Genomic DNA, 20,514 nt, shown 5'->3' with positions numbered 1-20,514 from the left:
CACACAGGACTCAGGATGTGAACCTCAGTCTCTGTTGTCACCACTATCTCTACTGTAAACCGGTAGAGATTTGTCAAATAATGTAGATTTCACCATTTTATTTTTACCGTGGAGGTAACGCGGTTAACTCTTTGATATCTCTGTATTTTTGTGGACAATCTTGTATTTCAATGAGCAGCACTGCTTTATGGCAATATTGGATTTACTTGCAATGATGAGTTATTAGATCAATGTGATGATCACTGGACTGGCCAAAAACATCTGGTTATTTTATGACCTCCAATTGCATTTCTAGTAAATTACTCACATAATAGATTATTTTCCATATTTCCCGCCCAGATGGCATAATGACCCCCTCCTCTAGTACCACACTCAGGCCACAAAATAAGGAAGACTTGCCATGAAAATCCCAGAACACCTCCATGCTCACTGGAGGATAAACTCATTTGATGCAACAGATTTTCTGGTCATTGCAGCCTCGCTGAGCTGCCAACATGAATCTTGAGACTTTAGGTGTTTTTGTATGTTTGTGTAGAAGTACACGGTTGAACATGTGTTGCTGTGTGTATTACATACTGTCACTCATCACCAATATACAGTGTCAACTGCCAGAACAAAGAAAAATAGTCTTCTTTTACAGATTTGACAGATTTTTACAGGTTTGTTTGTGCGTGTGTGTGTGTGTGTGTGTGTGTGTACTTGTTTTGTCTCCGTCACATGTGATCAATGCGTGCTGTGTTTCTCTGTCTCTCTCTCTCTCTGTCTGTGAGTCATCAGACCAGTTGGTGTACCCACATGCCAAGCTGGCTCGTCGTTGCCACCCAGCACTCCCCCACACTGACGGCATTTATTTAACACTAACAGAGCTGTGCTTCACTTGATTCACTGTCTTTTACTCTTCTGCTACTGTATGTGACTGCAGCTCCACTTAAATCCCTCCGCTAACATGTCTCTATCACAAACCTTTAGAAGTCAGCGTCAGAGCAACTCAAGGTCAAGAGCCAACAATAGATGGAAATGTCAGCGGAGGTCGTTTTCTGCAGCTCATGGCCTAAATTAGCTTTGAAGCCGAGCTGTTTTCTGAGATGTTTTCTGGCAGTTGGCTGGATTCCAAACTGCAAATTGCTTCATAAAATACAACAATAACTCCTCAGTGGCATGGCTTGGGCACGAGCACAATACGTATTTCACACAGCATCATTTCAGATTGTTGACAGGGACATACATTTTGAATAATATATCTTCTCAGGGACTGTAATAGGATTTATTTGGACCTTTTTTGTCATCTCATCTGTCCTTCTCTTGTTGTTCTATTTCAATAACGACTGATTGTCATATAGCACATTGACTTGACTCATATGAGTAACCCAAACTTTATTGTCAATCCATAATATGCGCAGGACATGCAGAGGAGTGACATGTTGTTCCCCCAGGGCCACAGTGTAACATATACTGTATGACAGACAGTTGAGGCTACTACTGATGCAAGACTACTGAATTTGCAGATGGTAGACTGCATGACAATTAGACAGCTGACAATCTGTACGAGACAGAGGCAACAGACAAGTGTGCACAATACCGAATATAAAATATGATATATACATAACAATCAATACAAAATGTTCATATTAAAGTTAGAGTCAGTCATTCTGGAGAGAGATTGTTGATATTTGAATCCAAAGAAATACACCCCTCCTTTCATGCGTCTTCATGAAATTCATGGATGTGCATTGACAACGACCAAAATAGAAAAATGGTGGCATCCAGAGCAATGTGTCAGCTGTACAGTGACTTCAATTCTTCTCACAATTTATCACGAGGGGAAAAAAAACTTTGTCTCATATGAGCACAACAGTCCATCCAAACTCTCCGCCTCTCTGCAGCCCCCCCACTCGTCTCTCGACCTGCGTTCAGCGTCTCTGCTCTCACCAGGTTGACTGACAGCAGAAATTTACTGAATCAAAATAGTTTGCATGTCGGCTCCACAGGAAGAAATCGACAGTGTTTGTATTTATTGATTCGTTAATGCACTTAATAAGTTCAAAACACATATATAGCAGGATACTTGTGTGATTTAAACAGCTGCCTGCTCAGATTACGCTTCGCTAAATGTGACAGAAACAGACTCGGAGCGTAAAAAACGTGGGGGGTCTCCATGAGACTGTCTCGGATTCATTGTTGATTGATACATTTAATAAAATGGAAGCGTATCTGTTCCACGAGAAAACACTTTCTTTATATATGAATTGGCCAACCGCCTCTCTCTCTCCAGTTCACCAGTCCTCCTCCATTATTCAACGGATGCTGGAGATGGGAGACCGTCATGTCCTCACACAGACAGCTGCTCTGATGACTTCCCCCTCTCCTGTGCACCAGCACGAAAGCTAGCGGACCGTGAGGAGATATTCACTGAATTTGACAAAAAGTGTATTGAACAATCTCTCCTCAGAATCACTGACTCTACCTTTAAGGTGCTTATCATTGTATACAAAACACAAAATGTAAACATAGGTGTAGTTTGGCGCTAGATAGCACTCTGTTGTTGAGTGAGGATGTGGCAGTTGTGGGCTTGTTTCTGCACAGTGCATTCAGGATCCTGACAGCCTGAAGGAAGAAGCTGCTGTGAAAACCAATGTTTGTCTTTTTTTTTTTTGCACTTTTAACTTCTTGAACAATGGCAGATTCCTCTTTTTGTCTTAACATGTTTACCACTATTACATGTCATGTTCAAATCCTCTGAGTATGATGGCTGTAAGTATTTGATTGCATCCTTTTGATTGATATGTTACTGATATCAGGACTTTATTGTTGTAAACATTGTTAATAATTTGATGTGTATGTGTTAATGTACACATCTACTCACACATTGTATACAGACTTTCTTGGTCTGACTACATCTGATGAAGTAATAATGCCAAAACATCATAGTTGTACTAAATAAATCTGTTATCTCTTCAGACGCTCTTTCATTAATACCGTTTTTGCCAGCACGCTTAATATAATACTGAGATGTGTATAGACTACTTTGTGTTTCCATACTGTACAAAAACAGAGCAGTTTCATTGCAGTGTGAGCATGAGAATAGCGATACACATTTCTATCCACACTACGCTGACAGACAGTCATCTCACGCTGCATTTATGTGCACATTAGATGTTTTTCTCTCAAATGTGAAGTCGGATGCTCAATTTTCACACTTTCAGTTGCATTTTAGTGGGAAGTGAAATGAAACACGGAGGTGATGAAGCACATAATGTATAGTTCAGGTGATAGGGTGACTGGGTTCTGCCAGTAGAGACAACAAATGCTAGTTTTATGTCCAATTTCCTGTAAATGGTTCACATGAACCATAATTTTAATAGTCATAACTGCCTAAACAGTTAATCATGATGTCAGGAAAGTTGCATAATGGTCACAATTTTTGTACCACAAAATTCATCAGTTATCAGGTTTTAGGGACAATCAAGTTGCACATCCAGGTGGAAAACTCAATAACTTCCCTTCATACACCCACAATTGGCTGCTTGCATGACTGCTCAGTTTCTGTGTTTATTTTAAATGATCCATTAACATTTTAATTATGAATCCTCTCTATGTTGTGATTATTTGAAGAAGTGAGACAGCACTTCAGAGTCTATTAGGGGGAAAATATTTGATAAATGATTCCCTCAATTTGTCCCAAAACAAATTACAACTCATTAATTCAAATTATGAATTCGTGCACTAAACATAATTATTTGATTGAGTCATTTGTATCCTCAACACATTCTCTCAAATTAATAGTGTTAAGTTATCATGATACAACTGATTGTTTTCCATAATATCTTTGATGATACTGTTCATCATCCAGCTCAGAATATCTGTTCAAGGTTTTGCAGCACTTCATGGCTACAAGAGAATGAAGGGGGCAAATAAGTTATTAATTAAGTTATTAATTCCAGGAATAAGTTAAAGCTGCATATATATATAGATAGATAGATAGATAGATAGATAGATAGATAGATATCAACAATGGGTCAAATGGGAAATTTGTAGTCTGAAAGGTGTCACTCAGTGATAAACCCACAGAGAAATATCAGCCAACTCTGCAGTTCGTAGCTCTAAATGGAGCATTTTTCCATCTGAATCTCATTGTTTTGGTTTTACAATCCGCAACGTCACTGTGCTGGTTCAGTCTCACTGCTCTCATCAGCGTAGTTTTCAGCTACGGCAGACAGCTGACAGCCACTGTAGACGACCTGCCCAGCACCAAATGGCAGACAGACTAAGTTAAAAACTAGCTGGTGCAACAAAATTGCCAGATATTTCCCTCAGGCGTTGGTGGAGGCCAAAACAGAGCTAAAAATGAGTTAATACTAATATCGAACTGGGTCGGAAACAGAACTTCAAATAAATGCTAATGTTGCTCTTTATCTGCTGGATGTATTAATGAGTTACTGTTTGCTAACACATTTGCTGTATCAACTTTATAAAGCTTAATATGTCATTGTTTCTCTAAGGCTTAAAATCAAAATCAAATAATGCAGGTTTCAATTCATTGATTAGTCAATTGACAGAAAGTTAATATACAACTATTCTGATAATTGAATAATCATTTTAGTAGTTTTTAAAGCATTGGTTTCAGCTTCTCAAATGTGATGATTTAATGCTTTTCTTTCCTCATACAGTAAAGTGAATATCTTTGACTCTGGGAAATTGAAATAAGTATACTATTAAAATCAATTAATCGAGAAAATAATCAACAAATGAATCAATAATGAAACTAATTGTTTGGTAGGATCGTCCTGGTAGCTGAATGGTTACTACTTATGCCACAAAACCACAACGTCCCTGGTTCAGTTCCAGCCAGAGACCTTTGCCGCACGTCATACCCACCTCTCTCTCCTCTTCTTTCCTGTCTGCCTCTTCACTGCCCACTCTCCAAAAAAGTCCATAAAATGCCCCAAAAAATAAAATAATTGTTGCAGTCCTAGTTTAATTTAAAATGCAATAATTGATCAGCAGAGCAGAGAGGAACTGCAGAGTTTGGTGATAATTGTCAATACAAGCGACTCCTTTCATTTCATACATAGTAATTGGATCCATTGTCAATATAAGAATATTTATTATTGAGGCTTTAAATGAGGTGGATTCAATTACTTAATTGAGGGAATGAGCTCCCTTATAATATAATAATAATAATAATAATAATAGTAATGTACATATAAATCCACACAAACATATCAACAGTGTACTAAAATCATTCATTTGGTACATTTCTTCATCCATGCAGGATTCTACATGTTTATCTGCTTCTGCTGTCACCAGACTGCTAACTCGTAGATTTTTTTAATGCTAACACTCGAGTCATTAGCAGGTCGTTTGTGCCAGAATGATGCAGATGGCCAAAGCTGAGGAGGATAACCATGGAAACCTGCTGAAATGAGACGCAGGGAGGTTGTTTTTTTTGATGGTGGTTACAAACATCTAAAAAAGTCGATGTGTACTTGAATCAAATGAATCGGATTTCTTCTTGAAACACATCAAAAGTGGGAAATGTCTTTCAGCCAGTTTTTCCGCCCTGGTTTGACTCTGATATGTGTTTGTAACTCTGTAATCGTGATTCAGTGAATGAGGCTGCTGAGAGCTTCAGTCCTCTCCTCCAGACTCAGACCATGTGTTTGCTGCAGGGAGACGGAGGGTTTACACAGCAATCAGAAAAGAAAAAGTGTTTGAGAAAGACAGAATATGACCGTCTTGGTCTCGTTATTCTGCCAAATACTGTAGCTCTTTTTTAATGGTTTCTCTGCGTCTCCTTTTCCCCTTTGACACGCTTTGTTTTATAGCATTATATGGCCAAAAATATGTGAACAGGGGTGACTGGTTCTATGTTTTATGGTTTGGGTGAAACCTTTTTGTTCCAGTTCAGTGAAATCTTAATGCTACAGAGAAGACCCTTTCTTATTTTAACATGACAGTGCTCCTGTGCACAAAGCCAGGTCCATAAAGGAAATGGTTCCCCCATGTTTGCTGTGGAAGAACTTGATGGGCCTGCACAGAGCTGTAACATCAACCCCATCCAACACCCTTTGGGATGAATCGGAACAGCAAATGTGAGCCTGAGCTTATCGTCTAATGCTCTTGTGGCTTAAATAGGAGAAAACTCCTGCAGCCAGCCTCCAAAATCTTGTAGAAAGCCTTTCTAGAAGAGTCCCAGCAGGCTGTTATTGCAGCAGATTGAACGACTGGTTTTGGAAAAAGATGTTCAGCAATCAGGTGTCTAAATACTTGTGGCCATGTAGTGTATCTGTGTCCTTGTCTATCTCATGTTCAAGTTCAAATATGCTTTTAGTGTGCATTAGTTATTGTTGCATCAAGGAAATGATGAGAATATTATTCTGAATCTCTTTCTCTCTCAAGGTCGAGGAGGAGGAGGAGCTCGGTTATGCTGAAGGAACCGCAGAAAGTGAGTTGATGAAATGACTGATTGTGTGTAGGTGTGTAAACATGAACTGCGTGACTTTTATAGGCTGAAGGTGATAACACAACACAATATCTGCTGATTTCAGGAGAAACAACCTACATTTTTTTATCCTCCTCTGCTTTCACTCACAAACTAACTAACTAATTCAACATTTCATCACACACACACACACACTGTTCCATCTCGGTAAATGCCACACATGTCATGTAACCGTTATTCACCAGATGCCTGAATGAACCCCTCCCTGCAGCCCTGTGTGTATGTGTGTGTGTGTGTGTTTTCAGCATGGCTCTGCATCAACAGTATTGATTGTGTAATGGAGGGGGAGGAGGCCTCATCTGTTGATTCACTGTTGCCAGTTAGACCTGATGTTTATCTTGTCAGCTCGCTGTCGCTGCACTAACAGAGGACAGAGAGGAGGAAGACGCCCGTCTGATTAAAAGCAGAACAAACACCGGCCTGCAAATTTGCATGAGCCACATTTATAAGATGGAATATGCAAAAGTCTCATATTAAATACGGGTGTGGTCAGAGGCTACTATACACTACACTTAATACACTCGCTTAGTCTCTTAGTGTATTAAAATGTGATATAATCTCTTTAAATACTGTATGTTCATGCAGAAAGTATGAACTGTTCACATATTTCACATTGCATTACAAACAGCATTCGTGAGCTTACTTAAATATTCCCATCCAGACATTTTTTTAAGATATAAAAATACTCTGCTTTGAAAAATTATGTGTCTGACATGTTTTTCCACAAAAAAGTTAAATTACTAATTCATTATGACATCTTCTCCTTCTCCAGAATATATGATCATACAAATAATGTTCGTCTCCAGATTTTAAATAGTACACACAACATGTCTTCTACTTCACTGAAAAGTGTATTATCAGTGAATGTGCACTGGAGGCTAGTTGTGATGTGTCACAAATCATGTTTGTTGGTTAAACATGTCAAACTGAGTTTTAAGATGAGCGCAGAGAAACGTTCCCCCCCCCTTCGGCAGATGAATGTGAAAACAACTTTCCAGTGTCAAACTCTGCACATACATCATCATAATGTCTTTTCACATCCCGGAGCAAACGCTGTTTACTATGAAATATGTAATTGGGACACAACTTCCGTTTCTTCCAAACAAAAGGCTCCTGCTGTTGGGAAGACATCACTTCCGGTTCATGAGAGGATATTTTTCAAAATATTATTTTAGATGGAAATGTGACAATTATTGCTTTAACAGGTTGTTACTGTCGCAAGTTAACATAAAGGATTTTACATGGAGACATGCTATAAAATCTTTAATTGACACAGTAGTCTATTAGGATCCGTCACACTGATACTTCAGTCAGTTTGAGTTGAGCTGTCACTGAGGTCAGTGATTATTAAGAGTTTAACAACTGCCAACACTCATTTCTCACAGCAGACTCTTTCAGCTGTCATAGCAGGAGAAGCACAGGTGTAATTAAGACATTAACGATGTCACCGGCACACCTAAATGGAGCAGTGTCCTCAGTGTAATTAATTAAACCTACCTCCGTGTTTGACAAGTCAATGTGAAAAAATGAAATGTGTTTCTGGGGTTTAATTTCTGTATTCTGAGACAAATCAGCATCAGACATAGTACTTGATGTAACAAGTTGAAGGGTTAAATGATACTTACATATTCCTCTCCCCTAACGTCAACTTTTTGGTTGTAACCTCTGCTGTCTGAAACATCTACAGCGTTTAGGTAGTACTTATCACGCTGATGTTTGTCCAAGTGCTCATTTTTTCTGATAAGTCTGTTTTTAATTAGTTATTTGACGATATAAAAAGGGGGTATGACATGATTGACAGCTGTGACAGCCACTCTAAAAACCTCTGTCAGGCGGCTGTCAGCTGAGGGGGCGTGTCCCACGGGCCGTCATCCTGCCGCCCGACTCTACTGCTCGACTCGACTTTGGCTCCAGATGATGTTACACAAGCAAGATGGCAGCTCCAGGGGAGGAGATATTTTGACTTAACCTTTGCATAGCAGCGGGAAGTGGAGACGCGTCATCCATATTTATATACAGTCAATGGTGGTTTTCAAATATACTAACATTAAAACAGAAGAAATAAGCAAAACATATCAAAATCACTGTATTAAAAATGTTTAGTATGCAGTAATATAACAACTAATGACAACACACAGTTGCCGGTTGTCATAGTAGCGTGACACAGTGTGTGGCAGGACAAAAATCTTCTTATGAAGGGGGACCGTGAGTTTATCAGACATGGTGTTTATTAAAGGCTGCTAAAAAACAGAGATATTGAATTAATACTCTTTATCTAAACAATGGGAGAGAGCCACACAACATACTGTTAAGTAAGGCTATGTTCCAATTGCGTTATTATAAATGTCAACGGTTCGAATGCGGTCTGGAACAGAACACAGAAGTTCCTGTTTGACTTAATATCAATCAATTTATCATTTAGTGAACAAATACAAAGATATAAATGTTAATTATTGCTGTCTGTGTGTGTGCATGTACTGTACATAATGTTGCGTGTATGTTGATCTGCACCACATATTAAACTCTAATTTATTTCCTCTGACAGGTTATTGTACAGACCAGAAGAAACCAAAGGTCATCTTCTTGATGGGTATGTACGTGTAGTAGAGCTCAAACACACACACACACACACACACACACACACACACACGGAGGATAATAATGAGCAGCTGCTGACTGCTCAGCTGGCCGGTAGTTAAACTGGCCTCATTCATACGAGCACACACACACATACACACACACACTGAAAGGAAAGCTATGCAGAAAGACAGAATAGTACTGATTAGTCGATCAGACATTTTTCTGCGTCTTTAAAGAGAACCAAACTCAGACTGTAGCTCTGATGAAAAAAGGCTGCGTTAATGGCCGGAGGGGAAACGACAGATGTCTGTTCTCAGAGGGTCCCGCTCATTTCATACGACAGAAGGAAAGTTAATGAAGCAGTTTTTTAACCTTTCAGCTGAAAACTTTGGGTCATGGCTTGTTTCACCACTGTTCATTAAACAAGACATTGATTATTATGTGTACAGGGTTCAGTTCCTTCAGTAAAATTAGTGATACCACGCTGGTGAAATACTCCAGGCTGGATGAAAGTTGCATGAAACTTCACTCGTGTAAAAATATCAATACTAGAATTAGTTTTAGACACGACAGTAACATTATCATGTTCTACCTAACTTACTGTACGTAGTTGATAATGTACTATTAATCTTGTGCTATAGCTATTGCACACGTCAGTTTATTTAGGTGCACTTAGCTAAAACTAATGCAGTCTAATACATCAGCCTTGCAATAAATCGTTCCTTTATCAAGGTTTTAATGTTCAGTTTTTGTTGAACCTGTTTTAGAGGTGTTGATTCAACTTAAAGGACAAGTTCACAGTTTTTCAAGTCTGTCTTAAAACAACAGTCAGGTGTTTTAAATGAACATTGAAACAGGTTTTTCTTGCTGTAATCATTCCTCCAATGTAAGTGATGGGGGACAAAATCCACAGTCCTCCTTCTATGCAAAAATATATTTAAAAGTTTATCTGAAGCTAATATGAAGCTTCAGTTGTCCAAATGAGTCAAATCAAATAGATATCTTTCAAAGTTACAACATCTTTTTAGTGCCAAAGTTCCTCTTTTTGTTACTGTACTGAAGCTCAACAGGGAAACACTGTTGGAAAAAACACAAAGAGGGAATTTTATGCAGAAAAGACAAATGTAAATGTGTCAGATATCCACTTGATATGACTAACTCAGACTGCTGAAGCCTCATATAAGCCTCAGATAAACTTTCAAATGCATTTTTGTACAAAATGACGATGTGTGGACTCACTGTGGATCCTCACTTACATTAAAAGTACATTTGAAGGAGATCTTTTAACAGCCAGCATGAACAGGAGGAATAATTACAGCAAGAAAAACATGTTTCAATGTTCATTTAAAACACCTGACTGTTGTTTTAAGACAGAAAACTGTGAACCTGTCCTTTAAGTTATTTTTGCAGGATGTAGTTTGTGGTGCTGTTGAACTGAACTCAGTTATATACTGAGAGGTGTTTTTCCACTCAGTAATATAAATGGGGTGGATGAAAGATTAAAATCATCTGTCTGTGCAATTTTACAGCTTTATAAACTACAGTCTCCAAAATAACCATAAAGTTGAATTAACATCCTTAGAAAACACTTTCAACAAAAGCTGAACATTATACCTTCTATAAAGGGTATCTTATTCTTGCAGGGATGTTGTAATAGACCACATTAGTTTTAGCTACGTGTACCTAACAAACTGGCAACTGAGTGTATGTTTTACCCTGATCAGACTATCATCATCATCATCATCATCTGTCATGACAATCATATAAAATTGCCATTTTATTTCCCTTCATTCAGTCAGCCTGACATTGTGTTCATGTTAGGATCAAGGAAATACGCTGATTTTAGAGTAGTTATCTCTGGAAATGGACTCACAACAACCTGCACAGCTACGTCTGCCTCGTCCACACGCTGTTTTTGTGGAAATCTCTGCCACAGGAAGATGATGTACTCTTTTTTTTAATCCTGCTTACAAAGCTATGATTGGTCAATTGTTTCTCCAAGCGGAGGAAACATCACCAGACATATTTGAATCACTGAAAAAATGTGGCTGACAATAAAGGTTTCTGGAACCACAATAAAGATCCAGCTGGGATCAGTAATGTTATCTATTTCAAATAAATATTTGGGCTGCCATCAGTATGCAAGCACTACTTTAGGCAACTAACAATAATTTAATCTCCCAATTATTTTGTTGATTAATCAACTAATCGTTTGGTTTATTAAATGATCATCATGATGTCCTAAAGCCCAAGGTGATGTCTTCAGTGCTTGTTCTTGGTCTACAACCCAAAGATATTCAATTTACTATCACGTGTGTCAAAGAAAAGAAGCAAATCTTCACAATATAGAAGCTGGAAACAATGAATATTCTGCATTTTTGCTAGAAAAATTACTTAAACGATTAATTGATTATAAAAAATAATTGCCAATTTATCTTCTGTTGTTTCAGCTCTACATTACTTTTTCTCTAATGTTGGTTTCCAGTTGCCTTTTACCTATAAGTGACGTGCATCCAGCACTGCCTAAAGGAATAAAAACAACGTTCCCTTCTAAAATGTACTTAAATAAAACATATCACACAACAAAAATACACAAATATAAACAGTCACGCCTCAAAATTGTGCTCAGGTGCAACAGATGAGTAAACATACTTATCTATTTTCCCCCCTGTGGAGGCAGTGTGTGATGTTTTTTTGTGATCAATTAGTATGCTGTGATTGTGCAGTGAGGCAGCGTGGCTCAGTCTGTTAGTCGAAGACAGGACAGAGAGATGAAGGAACACTCAGAGTCTCCATTAACCACCACTCACTCTGCTACAGTGGAAAAACACTAAAGAAACAACCATTAAAAGATTACTTAATGAGTACTGAGTGTGTGTGTGTGTGTGTGTGTTTGTGTGTGTGTGTTCGCTGTCACACCCAGGCAGATTATAGATCAGATATGCATGTTGGTGTTAAAACCCCTTTTCATGGATACTCACAAGACAAATCCCCTATGTTGAACCAAACAAAGAGTTTTTCTCAGCAGGAGCAGATAATTGGTGGAAAATGTCGTATAACAACTGTCACCTAGACACAAATCTGTCATCATGAGCAGATTTTATACCGTTTAATAAAAGGTCAGCCATACTGACTATACATAATATAGCATAACAGATTATACATAATTTCATTGTTTACACCAAACTGTGATCATAGTGTTAGTCTGAATTGAATTTCATCACAGCCAGAAATGGTTTTCCACTCCTCTGTTGGAGACTTTATATGATTACACGACTTATCTTCTTTCTCTCAGCTGATAAGAATTTAGCAAAGCATCGGTTTCTCCTGCTGTGGGTAACTGCTTTAACTTTTGATGCACTGAGCTGTTATTTTCACGCTCTAACCATCATCATCATCTCCTCTGATTTCTCTAACTTTTTAATACCCACTTCTCTGCCTGCAGGATGTTTGTAGAACCAGCACTAGTCTACCAACAGATACACTTATTGACATTGGTGCTTGACAGGTAAAGTGGGTTTTATATTTTTCACTGAAAACAGCTGCCTGCTGCGACTGGAGAGCGATGAGAGTTATTCAAAACAGTTAAAGGCGCAGTGTGTAGAATTTAGGGGCATCTAGTGGAACAGACTTGGCAGAAATGGAAAATAATATTCATAAGTATGTTTTAATTAGTGTATAATCACCTGAAAATAAATGTTGTTGTGTTTTCGTTACCTTAGAATGAGCCCTTTATATCTACATAGGGAGCGGGTCCTCTTCTACGGAGGCCGCCATGTTGCACCGCCATGTTTCTACAGTAGCCCAGAATGGACAAACCAAACACCGGCTCTAGAGAGGACTTTTCACGTTTTTCATGAGTTTTGTGGCCACCATAGGTTCTCCTACATGCTTGGAAGGGGAAGGGGAGGTTGCAATCTGTAACGTAACCACTAGTCAAACCGTCAAACCCCAAAGAAATGAGCTGAAAAGCGTTGAGCATAAGGAAACTACAAGCTTTAAAACATATGGTGTCTTCCTAACTTCAAAGCGACTTGGCTGTCCAACAATCTTCAAAAACTTAATGTCCAAATTCATTGTCAGGGTTGGACAATCAGAAGTAGTCTGTTTGTCTTCATTTCGGTGGAACACCCCCAGAAAGGACGATGGATGTTGAATCTACAAAACTGTTTTGGACACAGCTCTGCCACTGCACAGTTCTGGGAAAACCGGACACAAAAATATATAAAAATCACATGAAAAGGTTTCTGAGATGCTTTATTCTCAGTATTTTTATATTTTCAAGAGCCTTTTTATACCCAAGTTACAAAGTGTTTCTCAACAAGAAACAACTGCAAGAACTAAATAATGTAGTGGAAGTGAAACTAAAAATGACTCCTAAACTATGTGACACAGTCAGCATGAATACAGTCAGTGACTTAACTACATTATGACTCATATGTTCGTGTGAGCAGAAAGGTCTACCTGACAAAGTGAAGCTGGCCTGTATGATCAGTTTTGTTCCATCTCAGAGGACAGATCCTCTTTCTCACCACCTCATGCTGACTTTGAAAAACACTGGCTCAAGACTCCCTGACGCAGCATAATGACTCTTCACTTCTACTGTACATAATATGTTCTTGTCCCCTCGCCAACACTGTGTCCCTCCGATGCTCTTTCCTCAGCCACCTCTGCCGCTGCTGATGTGTGACTTTGGGGGAGACGCAGGTAACCTACCAGCTATTTATAAATCCGTCATTAAGTAAGACTGTCCTCCCAAGACAAAACAACACAATAGGTTACAATGTCAGTCGCCCAATGACGACATATTGTTGCATTTTAGTGACAGACACCATCTAGTGGCCGTAGTTATTATGACCCGGAGCAGTGGCACAGTTCAGATGGTGTAAATACCGATGTTCATTTCATGTTTCCAACTACAAGTCGGGACAGTTTTCCAAAAACTTACGATCACTTCCTAACTGTAACACTATGGTAACAAAGTGATCATTTCATTATTTACTATGATCTTTATCTAATCCTTCCTTCCTTCCTTTTTTACTAATCGCCAATCAAAATAAAAATAACAACAATAGTAATGTATATTTTGCAATATGCACACAATACCCAAACCTTTTTTATCAATAAGTGTGTGAACATTTACATTTCAAATTATTATGAATACATGTTTGAAAAATAAAAATGAACAAATTCAAAATGAGGTGGTAACCACTATATCAACAATATATAAACCTCTGTTTCCAGTCTGAGACCAGTTTGTATTATTCATCTAGGAGAGTTAGGGCCTACCATGTGGAGCAAGGTTTCCAAATTGTGGTCTGGCTTCTTCTCCATAGCAACAGTGGCTGAGGCTCCTGGGTATTGTAGAGTCTTCCTCTATCCAAAACTGACAAAATCAAAGGAGAAATAATTAAAACTGACGGCCATAACATTGACCTGTCATATTGTTGAGTTATCAAGGACACTTTTGTGTTGAGAAATGTTGAAGATATACCATTAAAAGAAAACCTTAACATGGGTATTGACAGTAGGGAAAATTCTTATGGATGGCGGGTCCTTGGTTCTCCAGTGGGACTAATGCTCAAAGCGTCTTAAATCACTGCGGGTGGGTTAACGATGGAGTTAGTTGAAAGCCCGGTGCATCTCTATGCAGACACCGAAGGATCTGTATGTTAAATTATAATTCAACATCAACAACAACCAGTAACATCTGTTAAAAAAGCTAATATATGCATTTCTGTTTCTAAAACCACTTTGATTAAAAAAAGGTGGGATAGAGAAGTTTTAAACTATTGGGGGAACGTTGAAGGAGTCTTCTGTAGTGGTGCTTACTGATAATGCCTGAGGGAAATGCTAATGTGAGCTTTCACTGCTGTCTATGCTTTTAGTTTTTTCCTCTTCTCTCTGTACTCTTGTCTCTCCTTCATGTTCTTATCCCAGTGCTCTTTCACTTCCATCTTCCTCATTTATATTTCTCTCCTCTCTGCAGAAAATTACCATTTCCAACCTCGTAATCACACTTATGTTTGAGTAGTGAAAAATCTGCTGTCGGTGTGTGAGGTAATGCAGTCGTTTCCTAATGTGTAATGTAATCATGAAATAGCAATTTTGCTTCTTTGGTGAGAGCCAAAATTTTGAGAGTATGAAGAATGTCATTAACAAGCAGCGACCACCACAGCTGAGCATGAAGAGATAAGGCTGCTGTTATTCTATATTTCTGTAATTATCATCAAATCCTATGAAAAGACCAAAAACCTACAATGGTTAAAATTTGTCTCTCAATACTTTGTGATCCTGTCTGTGGCTCTCAGCCCCGAGCACATTGGTTCACATTGGTAGTTTTAGTTTTTCAAAAGGCTCAGTAATTTCCTTTAAAAAGCTGGGCACTGTAGTTCCAGCAAACATTACTCAAACAGAAGTAAATAGTCCATTTGTTGGGGATTATTTTCACTCGTGAATTAATACACATTTGGAGTTCTAGTGTGTATTTACGGCAGCAGGACGGCGTTTGAGAGACTGAACTACAGAGTATGTGATCGTTGTTATGAGGAAGAATTTCACACAGTGTAAATGTTTGCCTCGCTGATTTGTTTTTAATCGTTTTTAGATAACAATGGAGCTCTATGGCACAGAGAAACTCTTAACTTTCAATTCATGGTTTGATTTTGGTCTTTTCAGGGAATTTGTCGACAACAGTAAACTTTAAAGGATAAGGCTGGTGATATTCTATATTTTTCTTTTTGTCAACAAATCTAGTATTGTATGTGTATCCAAAGCCTGATATATCTTATTCCTCTGTGCCGTAGACCTTCGTTATTGTTCAAAAACTATTAAAAACACACCAATGAGTCACACCGCTGCACTGAGTGACGTGTTCCTTCATCATGAAGAGTTTGGGCAGTTTGGGTTGTTGGTTTTGAAACAACTCCAAAGACTAACAACAGCGATGCATTAAAGTTCTTTGAGAAATTTACAATGTAGTACAAATCAAGAGGTCGTGATATGTCGCACAACAAGTTAGCATAACCGTTTCTACACAAACCAAACTGCCCAAACTCTTTGTGATGAAGGAACATGTCATCCAGTGCAGCGGTGTGGCTCACTGACATGTTGTTATAGTTTCTGGACTACAACGGAGGCACAGAGGAATAAGATATATCAGACTTTGGATACACAATACTTGTAAGTAGACCAGTTCATTGTTGGTTCGGCTCTGCACATGAGATTTGTTAACAATAAGAAAAATATAGAAAATTAACCAACCAAGTCCTTTAACCTTAACAGGCAATGAGGAACTGCCTAAAGATGTCGTTTTCTTCCCTCAAGAGGTTACAGGTTTAATTATGTTGACAGGATTAGATGATTAGTCCAGAAGGCAATTTACTAAAAAAAAATAATAAGCACAATTTTCATTTAATAATCATTTAATTGTTTTAGCAGTTAGCAAATCAAAATGCTAAACATTGGCAGCTTTTCTCACATTGCATTGTTATAAACTAAATGCCTTTGGGGGTTTTAATTGTTACTCAGATGATGATGGATGGATTCTATTATAGGCTAAACAATTAATCAATAAAACCAAAGAAAGATTGATAATAAAAATCATTAGCTTGCAGTTCTTTCTGAATAGTTAACTATTCATATCCCATATGAGATTTTTTACATTTTTCTCCCATTAAGAGGATAATAAGGCATAAAGAGGTGTATGTCAGGGGATTGTCTGCTGGGTCTCAACATGCAGCTGTGGTGGTTGTTCTCACTTCGGCTCCACTCTGCTGCCCAAATTCACAATTTCTGGCTCAAAAACAACAGACAAGATGACAGTGAGCACAAACCCAGACCCCAGGTCTCTGCAGAAACAAGCTGATGTCCAGACGTTAAGTCCACGTTACTACAATCTGTTATCCTTTAATTTGACATCAGTAAGCAACACCCTTCAAAGTAATCAGTCTCCTCTTATTGGTAAATGTTGACTGAGGAGAAGAAAAAACCTTCATAACCACCGTTTGGGAATCCAGGCTCATTCAACGCAGCCTTGACTCGTTGATGTTTTGAAGTACATTTTGTGTTTCGCTTTTAGGTTCGCCAACATATGAAAAGGACACGGATAACTGGGGCATCTTAATTAGTGGAGGCGAGAAGCTCGTCTCCACTGCAGCCAATTTATGGATTAGATGATTTTTATTTTTATATAAAAGTATTACCTGCAGATGCTTCAAGAAAAATAGAATAATGTAGCATGGCTAGATTCAAAATTAAATTACTAGAGAGATTTTCTGTCTATATAGTCCTCTGCCCTCTTTGCTGTGTTTTTGTCTCTTGTCTCCATCTCTGTCTCCTGCTCCATCTCTCTCTAATATATTCAGTCTGTCACTTTGGCACTTTCTGAGGATAGCGCTGTGACAGAACTGTTCACACATGTGGGGTAGTTTAAACTCCTCCAATCTAAACCAACACCTACCTGAGCATCAAAAGAGAAACTAGAAAGTGCTCAGCAGTGTATAAACGCCTGCTGATGCTGAACAATTTACCTGACTTGAAGAACTGAAGCATTTGTTTTTTATTTCTCTTTTTTTTTTTTTTAGGTTTAGATTTTTACATCAAAGCAATACATGAATACAAATTTACAGTTGCCAAATATTGGATCATAATAGTTTTGGCTGAAAATAATCTTCTAAGATTAGTCTCATCAAATCATTGGGCCTATAGTCTGGTAATATCTAGTAACAAAGTGTTTTAAATCACAAAATATAGTAAAGAAATCAAAAAAGATTCCATGAAATTTGGTGCAGATGACATCCATGACCCATCAAGATGATTTGTAATAACTTTGTTAATCCTTTCACTTTTCATCTGATGCCATCATCAGGTAAAAGTCCAATTATAATTATTATAATATAATTTGTCCAATATTTTGGTTCATTGTTTTCATAGTGTCATAGTGTTGCACTCGGCTGTTTACTCGTGTTGTTCTCTCCTGACTTGATCCCTGCTTGTGTTGTATCAGCTCTCAGATGTACATCGCTTCAGATAAATGCGTCTGCTAAATGAAATTGTAAATTGTTCACATAAAAAGTGACACAAATAGTTGTGTCATGAATGAAAAAGGAGAGCTAGAGAGAGAAGATGAAACCCTGACTCCTCTCTCACCTCCACGCAGCTGGCCGATCACTGTGTGAAGTGAGTGTCGATGTCTGCTTGTTACATAAATGGCCGTGCACAGCCCGCCCTTATCCGCCGCCGGAAAGGTGCGTCTAATGGGCTTTTCCACCATCCGACAAACATGTCTGAAAGGATATACAGCTTCCTTTAGTTTTGTTGGTCTAATTGGAAGACATTTTAAACTAATTCAAGATATAATAGTCCAGCTTTTCCTGAGCTCCAAAACTTTATTGAGTTTCATGGTAAATAAGGCATTTAACCTGGGTGGAAAACCTGAAAATTAACTCAAGTTAAAGTGGGAGCACAAAATGATTTCCAGTACAGTATAACAGCAGAGAGGAACTGCGAATACACATCAGGTCTCAGAAGGTTCGACTCGCAAGGCCAGTTAATCTAAATTTCAGATGGTCTCAGAGAGAGGAACCCATAGAGGCAGTTTATATAGGAGGTTTGATATTGACCTGACTAACTAGAGAAGTTACTAACAAGCTTCATGGGGATTTTGCTTCAGGCCTGGTGGGTCATTATTTTACTTCCTGCCTGAGGTGTCAGTCAGGAGAGGAATACTTCTAGAGAGTGGGCGAAGGGGAGGTTGTGCAGCACTTTGAGGCAGGTGAAATGAATTAAATCAGTGAATATGTGCTGAAAGCACAGTGAAGGAATACATAAACATCCCTCCTCGATTTATTATGGACCTCCTCAGACTTCACGATCATCCCCGGGTGAGAGGCGGCACGGTGAGTCGAGCCCCACTCGTATCTGTCCGTGCTCTCTGAGGAAATGGTGATGAGGACGTTAGTTTTTGGATGCTGGCTGAGGGCAGAGGCACTCAGACTCAAGGAGAATACTGATGAATATGAGACACAGGCTGAGTTTTATTACCTAGCTCAAGGCCTGTGATGATAAATCACCACGTTACCGCGATGCTTCACGCAGCTTCATGGCCGTGTAATTCAGTTAACCTGCGATAAAACACCTGCAGTCGTCGCAGCAGTGCAACAGACTGCTGAGACTGCAGAAATGTTTCTGAATTATTTGAGAGAAAATACTAAATGTAATTACTGATGGTAAAATAGCGCGTTTATCTTTTTGCTTCGTGATCTTGTGTCTTGTGTGCATACATGCTGGTTATGTGTGTGTTCTTGTACTTCTATCTTTGTGAGGACCAGGTTGAGTTTTAGACCTGGAGAGTTAAAGTCAAAGGCCAGTTTGAGTATTAAGACCTGGTTTTATAGATAAGGTTAAGTTTAGGATTAGGTTATTGTACATCTTAGGGCTGCAACTAATTTTTTTTTCATTATTGATTAATTAGATTAACTTGAAAGCAAAATCCCCATGAAGCTTGTTAGTAACCTCTCTAGTTAGTCAATATCAAACCTCCTATATAAACTGCCGCTGTGGGTTCCTCTCTCTGAGACCATCTGAAATTTAGATTAACTGGCCTTGTGAGTCGAACCTTCTGAGACATGATGTGTATTTGCAGTTCCTCTCTGCTGTTATACTGTACTGGAAATCATAAAATGTCTGTAAATAGTAAAAATTCCCCACAAGTTTCCTAGAGTCTAATGTTGCATTTTCAAGTTGCTTGTTTATAGTCTAAAACATTGGAATTTATATTTAATTTACTATCACATAAGCTATGTGAGAACTGGGTAATGTTAAACGATTAATCCGGTTTAAAACCTGCAGTGCAGAACTTTTGTCTCCCCCTTCTGGTAGTGAGAATAATTACAAAAACACTGTCGACACATGCCGTTATGACATCTGCCGACCGTTGGTCTCACAGCCAGCAGCTCCGAAAACATCGGAGTAAATTTCCAAATTGGCGTTATTTGGATAAACTTACCACATACTGGGAATCTGTATGGTTACTTTATCACCTGAAAAAATAATAAAACATATTAACAGTCCAACAGCAAAAATTACAACAGCTTTTAGCCACGTATATCCAGTATGCCTTGCAGTCTGATGAAGAGACCTGAGGGCCGAGCCATCGGGATGCCAAACATGACGTAATTTTCCCGGCAAATCTGAGAGGAAACCAGTCATTGCTGGTTGATATAAAACGCATCAGTATCAGTGCGCCAACACTCGAATGTCATACCAGACACCAGATGTAAAAACTCTGTATATTGTGAAATACAGAAAGATTCATCTGGCAGTGATACACTTAATAGACAGTATTGTGTGAACTCGTTAAATGTAACAGACATTAATTTATATGTAAAAGTCCTACACTGCAGCAAAAAAAGAAATAATAATAAAAGGTC

General features: G+C 38.5%; 1 protein-coding gene across 1 annotated transcript in view; it reads left to right on the top strand.

Annotated features, from left to right (window-relative positions):
• Window positions 1-20,514, top strand: part of ak5 (adenylate kinase 5) — a 99,759-nt gene that overhangs the window by 66,200 nt on the left and 13,045 nt on the right. Inside the window, exons 9-10 of the mRNA XM_044369380.1 lie at window positions 6,400-6,445; window positions 9,048-9,092. Of these exons, the coding sequence (XP_044225315.1) occupies window positions 6,400-6,445; window positions 9,048-9,092 (91 nt within the window). The remainder of the gene's footprint in view (window positions 1-6,399; window positions 6,446-9,047; window positions 9,093-20,514) is intronic.

This window comes from Thunnus albacares, chromosome 12, assembly GCF_914725855.1.
Source record: "Thunnus albacares chromosome 12, fThuAlb1.1, whole genome shotgun sequence".
Classification (NCBI taxonomy): Eukaryota; Metazoa; Chordata; class Actinopteri; order Scombriformes; family Scombridae; genus Thunnus; species Thunnus albacares.
The sequence above is the reverse complement of the archived record's forward strand: the minus strand, read 5'-3'. Positions and strand labels throughout refer to the sequence as shown.